The sequence below is a fragment of the Priapulus caudatus genome, unplaced genomic scaffold, assembly GCF_000485595.1.
Source record: "Priapulus caudatus unplaced genomic scaffold, Priapulus_caudatus-5.0.1 Scaffold68, whole genome shotgun sequence".
NCBI lineage: Eukaryota > Metazoa > Priapulida > Priapulimorpha > Priapulimorphida > Priapulidae > Priapulus > Priapulus caudatus.
In genome coordinates, this window is record NW_014577129.1 from 39,863 (window position 1) to 46,730 (window position 6,868).

The window sequence follows — 6,868 nt, forward strand, 5'->3', positions numbered from 1 at the left end:
GGCCGGAACGTACCCTGGGTACGGTCCGGAAATCCGCAACGTAGCCTGGTACTATCCGGATTTCGGACGCGTGGGCGTACCCAGGGTAACGTTCGCGCCAGTACCCTGGGGGATCCATAATATTAACAAACTACCAGCAATACTATCACGAGAGCGTCGTTGCTCGTAACAGTAGCTACAGATATTACGCGGTAGTTTTTAGTTTTAGTATTATGTTTATATTTTTATATGAGGTATGTTTAGTAGGTATAGGTTAAGTAGGGTAGGGTTAGGATAGGTTAGTGTTAGGGTATAGGGTAACTTAATTCTCTTCTGTAGTACAAGTCTGGTACACTTTGTGTATACATATATGTACCTCGGGTACATATCTGTAGTACCTGTTACGACAACGACCCCTTGAGCCATACTATACTATATACTGTCTATAGCATATATACTAGCAGAGTAAACACATGGCACATGGACATGCTGTTTGTTGACATTTCTGTCTATGTTGCATATGTTACTAGTACACTGTCTAATTACAAAAGATTCCAGCGTATATTATAATGCAGTGAAGGCTATACAATCACATATCGTTTATGCAAATCACAAGTAACATCACCTCGTTATAAATGACCACAATTTTACACGTTGAAATTTCACAGTTACAACTTACAAACCTTTTACTTTTAGTTCTACTCTTCACCGCGCGGCACGATAGATGGCAGTCACTACCGTCAGTGTCGACGTCAATCAGTGATGGAAAACAATATGGAGGTCGTGTAAGCAACGGAGAAGAAATTCAGATATGGTCATTGTTGATTATTTTTAGTGTTTAGTTAGTTACGCAATGTCGTCATCAAGTGGTGGGAGTAATAACTGCAGATTTGCAGATTATTTTGTAGTGGCAGGGCTGGATCAGACGTCTGGTCTGGAGCCTGACCAACTCTCAGGTAAGTTTGAAGATAGAGTCGTGAAATTTTACATCAACACTAGGCCTACTCACTAGGCAGCAGGCTCACTCGGCGCAAATCCACTTTAGGCACCACTTTAGGTATCACGAAGTGATGCACAGATTTCTGTGTATCATTAACTGATGCACAGAATTTCCGTATCATTCCTTGAATGATGCAAAAACCCTAACCCTAACCCTAAGTCATAAAGTAGGTGCCTATAACCTTAGGTATCACGAACTGTATTAGGGTTAGGGTTAGGGTTTTTGCATCATTCCCTGATATACGGAAAGTTTGTGGCTGTGCATCAGTTGATGATACACAGAAATCTGTGCATCACTTCGTGATACCTAACTCTAAGGTGCCTAAAGTGGATTTGCACCGGCTCACTCTACCCTAGTTTAGTTTAGCAGTTTATAATCGTGTCGTTGGTATTGCAAATTAATCGTATAGCTGTTACAGTCCTTGTGTTTTGGAAAAAGCAGGCGAGTGAAAAATCGCACACCTTGGCTCGCCGAGGTGTGTGATTTGCATCGGAGTGCCCGCAGGTCACGAGGCAAACTAGGGGTGTTCGGTGGCATGCCCCCCGGAAAAAATTTTAAAACTAAATATCATTAAATGCCATTTCCAGCATTTTGGGCTAAAAATTAGCTCTGCATTTGTACTATTAATTTTGACATTTTTTAGGTGATTTTTTTTTCATCTAACAAAATATCAGTTCTTGGACATGTGGATAACTTGAATCACACATTTAGCATGTTTAGTCAAAAAGGAACAACACTCAATTTTTCAAAGTAGACTATTAAAATTTTATCTAAAAATACAACCAATCACATTCGTCATTCTAGAGCGCTTTGCGACTGTCGTTATAAACATGTGAACCGACTTCCGGCAATGTCTGTGATGTTTACAACCATTTGCGTTTATCTTCGAGTTTATAAGTTGAATTAATGAAAAATAAAACACGAAAAAAAAAAAAGAAAAAAAAAGAAAGAAAAAGGTGTGCGTTTTGATAATGCTTAGGTGCGCGTTTTTTCGCACTTCTCGTGATCAATCGAGGCGCGCGATGGCGCGCGAGCGCGATCGCGCACCTTAAAACACAAGGTCTGCTGTTGTGATGAATATGCACATGGAAACAACAAGTCTAGTTATATAACATAATTACTGCCCCACAGTAACTAGTTTTAATCCACACAGGTTGAAACTCATCCTATAGCCTAATCAACACCAAGTTCAAACATATTTCATTATTTGTTTATGCTTTACAATTTCACATCAAAATAAAAATAGTTTTGTCTGCAATAAAAACCGGCTAGCGTGTTTCCGTGGACATCTGTGCATTTAAAATGCAATTCTATGCGATACTATGGTGGTATGGCGATAAGTTTCCCTACTGGACCCCAGTATAATGCGTTGATAATGAGCGATTAATATTACAAAGACTATAGCGAGATTTGGTACTCGCAACTCGCAGGTTACCAACGCTGGACTATTGCATAGTAATGCTTAATTCAAATGGGGTTTAATTATAATGGGGCTGTATAATGTAATTTGTAGTAATAACCCAGGGAATAGGAGGGGCAGTACTATAATACTATAGTATAGTGCTTGATACATGGAGTTTGGGCTGAAGAGTCTGAGGGTAGAGTGCTATCTTGGTCCCCACTATTTTACAATCGATTTTAAGGAACTCAATTTTGAGGATTGATGTAGGAATGCATTAAGAATACTGGGGTAAGGCTACTGCTGCCTGGTGCCTAGGTGAGAAATGAGTCTGACATAGTATTATTGTTATAGTATTCAAAATGATGAAGATACTTAGATAGTCAGATAATGTTAAAGTGGAAAAAGAAAACTTACTAGGTCACTATATATTCATGTAAAAGTAGGATGATCCGAAAAACCTGGAATTGTGTGTGTGCTCGCGTGCTGAGGTGTGTATGTTTGTGTGTGGGCTTGTATATATATACTAAAATAACTAAATGTATATGAAAAATTGTATCATTTATACTTTTTATAGTACAGTAGCTATATTTTTGTAATGTAAAGTAAAATATTCTCAATGGTCATGCCATCATTCCCAATATTGTAGCCCAACAGCATGTGCAGCAACCACCATACTGTACATAGAGTACAAGATTTATAGGTAGCATTCATTACTACAGCTTTCTGTGTTTACTGCTGTACTCTCGTACACCACTGATTTAGAATGTAGACCCTATATCATATCTTGCAACTTCCAAGTCATCTGAGTGTACGTATTGTTTTCAGGTGACAATTTGCACATCTCACCGTTGGAGAGACCATACAAATCCAAAGTTCTGTGCCATTTTCCTGAAAATGTACCCTGGAACATGTTTGATCAAAGTGCAGTCGGCATGGTAAGTTCCACATTTTAATTTTCTTTGATAAGATTGCACAATCTAACCTTTGAAATTATTTGTCAATAAATTAGGTTTTTATGTTGTATATTAATATTTACTGTTCAGTAAACTGATAACTGAAACATACTTTTAAAGATAGCTGAGCAGTTGCAGTTGTTTCATAGTAGCTGATGCATAATTCATAGTAGTTGTTTGTAGTAGTTGTTTGTAGTTCATTCATAGTAGTTGTTTCAAGCATAGTTCATAGTTCAAGTATAGTAGTAGTTCATTCATAGTAGTTGTAGTTCAACCATTCATAGTAGTTGTTTCATATAGCTGATGCCAAATGATTCTGTGACGTATAGTGTAGGTATGTAGAATATAGATACTTCTATAGATCTGAACTGTATGGAGAATAAATATGTTCATGGTATCATTTGAACACAAACAAAACAGAATAGTGCAATGTATACTGTCAGAGCCAGCTTACAAGTAAACAAGGTTTATGACACTAACTGTGAATACGAGAGAACACACAGCAATGATGTTTAAAACAAGCTTTTTATTGATTTCCCCTTTTGATGATGGTTTTTCAAATGATTTTTTGATTTCAACTAATTGATGGGTAAAAATTAGTATGCATCGTAGATAATGCCCAATTGATCTAGAAATAATCCTAGAAACCTTACAACCGTTGTCATTAAAGTATAAAGTGGTCTTTAAAATCAGACAACCTCATTCGTTATGATTTTCCAGTTACTTGCATAGTTTTCACATATGTCCTTGCCAGCAGCGGGGCTGTCTATTTCTATTTATGCAACCTATTTACCGCATAAGGGATAAATGGCCTACTTGTGCCTGCTTCAACAACAACATGCAGTGACAAATATATGGTCCCGACATCATAAGCACGTCTGTTCACTCGAATTGTCAGAACGCTTTAAATAAATGAGTAGCACAAGTGTATGCATCTCACGTCTGCAGCTGTCAGGGGGTTTCGCAACTTAGAGTCGCGCCTTCAGGTTTACTTAGGCTGTCAGAGTTATATGAGTTGTCTCGAGAATACGTGACTAGTGAAGCGAACGACGTAATGCAAAATGCTGAGTAAGTGGAAACCTACTCGCTGGGGAAAAATAATCAGGGGAAGAAAAAAGGGAAATGTATTGTCGCTAATTAACGTCAAATAACGAATGGATGACTAACGGCCTTGGCTAAAATTGAACGATGAGCGAGGAAATTTGACAATGTTTTATATTATAATAATAAGCTTGATTAACACAGCTAGCGATCTCCCAGGGCAGTGCACAGGTGATGTCATAGTAACTAGGAACTGCAGTGCTAAGTTTTTCCCTTCACATACTGTGAAATATTAAACTGCTTAACTACTGTTTATGGAAAGTATATATTTAGAGTTGAGATTAGACTTGGATTAGTGTTACTGTTAGAGTTATGATTAGGTCTGACTACAGTTCCGATTAGGTTATAGTTATATATATATAACTAAGGTTATAGTTATATTAGAGCCATGGTTTAGATATGTTTGGATTATTTACGATTTTAGAGATAGGGTTAGATTTGGGTTAGGATATATATATTGTATATATAGGATGTATTTGAAGCTCGCTTATTTGCAAAACTGCTTACGTCCATTTTGGAGAATTGAGAGAAAACGACCAAAACAATTATTTGACACATGTGGTTTATTAATTTAAATAATTTTTACATTAGTGAGTAATTATGAAGCATAAGTAATAAATAACAGGTTTTCAAAAATCCTACACTGTTTAATTATTTATTAGTATATATGTAGTTGTGATGGTGTACTTGCATCGCAAGTGACTAACGACGATTTGCTTCCCCTTCCTCCCCGCCGCTGCAGCTGTGCCTTCCGAAGGGCCTCTTGTTCCGCACGCAGAAGGAACACCGGGACCCGTCGTTCCACTCGTTCGTGATCACGCGCGAGGACGGCTCACGAACGTATGGCTTCACGTACACGTTCTACGAGCAGGTAACGTGTAACGATTAACAGATAAAACGTGTAAGATTATTATGTCAACGTCTGATTAGCAGTATAGTAAAAAATCATTAGGTGCGTTCACACTGGCGCGAATTAGCGGGCTGCAAAACCCGGTTTTTGCAGCCCGCTCGAAAAACTGAGCTTTTTACAAGTGTGAACGCAATTAGCTCACTAAATCGCGCTCAAAATAAAGAACACTTCCGACTGCACTAATTTGGAATCAGCGCGCTTATTTGCACCGTGGCGTGATATTTGCACCGCGGCGATTAGCAAGATATTCGCCTGTGTGAACAACGACACAATTAGCTCACTATTATCTCCGCTATTAGCGGGCTGAGCAGCGCGGTTTTTCTTGTGTGTGAACGCGCCTATTGTCATCATTGTCATTGTCATTGTTATCATTTTCATTGTCATCACTGTCATTGTCATCATTGTTGTTGTTATCATTGTCATTGTCATAATTGTCATTGTCATCACTGTCATTGTCATAATTGTCATTGTCATTGTCATCATTGTCAGGTGGACAACCGGCAGATATGCGCAGCGATGCAGACGCTGCACGCGATGCACCTTGCCGAGCTCGCCAACAGCCAGTCCCGCGCGCTGCTGCGCCACCCGAGCCGTGAGTCGAGCCGTGACCGCGCTGCCGCGTCCGCCGCCGGCGCGGAGGAGTCGTCGGACGGCCGGCACACGCTGCCGAAGGCGCACCGCGCGGCCGCGCAGCACGGCGCCGTCGTCGTGCCCGTCTCGTTCTACGACATCGGCAAGGACAGCCTGTACGTGACGAAGTGTGCGTGCATCATCTCGCAGCTTCCGCTCGTTAGCGCCGCGCGCAAGGTAACTACACTAACTATACAGTATACGATCTGGTATCCGAAATTCTGACAACCGAAAAGCTCTGAAAACCGAAAGTTTTTCCGTGAAGGTCGTCTGCGCACCAAAGCAAGCGTTTGGCGCGAAAACTCGACCTCACGAATATTATATGTGTTTGGCATTACTCATACATATTGTACTGTACCGGTACAGTACTTGGCCTCTTGAAAACTTGGGGTTTAGTAATTGTATTGGCTAGTTGCAGGATATACAGTATGTATATCTGTAGTGTACTACCATTCCGAAATCCGAAAATTTCCGAATTCCGAAACGTGTCTGGTCCCAAAGGTTTCGGATAATAGATTGTGTACTGTATGTAGTAAGAGAGTATAACTAGATAAAGTTATTCTTAGTTTATTGTTACACCATGTATACTGTATATATATATGTATATAATGAACACTTTTTGTATTGTATTTTTGTGATATTTTATTAACTTTTAACTTTATTAAAAGTTTATTTGTTTAGTTATTTAAATTTTAACTTTCAAGGTGTATCACCAGTATTGCTTTTCCCATTTTATATTTCTAGCTCTTCATGCACTACTGCAGTACTTGTATGTTTCTTTTTATATTTATTTTGCCAATGTATCTGCAAGATATTTGAGCAATAAAACCAATTTTAATTTTAATTCGAAAGGTGTTGAAGTCGATCTACGCGGCCGTGTGCTCGAGCAAGGG

At 39.2% G+C, this 6,868-nt stretch overlaps 2 protein-coding genes across 4 annotated transcripts in view; one reads left to right on the forward strand and one right to left on the reverse strand.

Annotated features, from left to right (window-relative positions):
* Positions 1–737, reverse strand: part of LOC106821325 (putative GTP-binding protein 6) — a 16,169-nt gene extending 15,432 nt beyond the window's left edge. The window contains exon 1 of one of the 3 annotated variants that reach the window (XM_014826079.1): positions 663–737. The gene's annotated coding sequence lies outside the window, so the exon portion shown is untranslated. The other 2 variants (XM_014826081.1, XM_014826080.1) reach the window with 2 other exon arrangements.
* Positions 738–740: 3 nt separating this feature from the next.
* Positions 741–6,868, forward strand: part of LOC106821299 (DENN domain-containing protein 5B-like) — a 55,748-nt gene continuing 49,620 nt past the window's right edge. The window contains 5 exon segments of the mRNA XM_014826051.1: positions 741–935; positions 3,207–3,316; positions 5,178–5,306; positions 5,835–6,152; positions 6,828–6,861. Coding sequence (XP_014681537.1) covers positions 833–935; positions 3,207–3,316; positions 5,178–5,306; positions 5,835–6,152; positions 6,828–6,861 — 694 coding nt within the window. The 5' untranslated portion in view covers positions 741–832.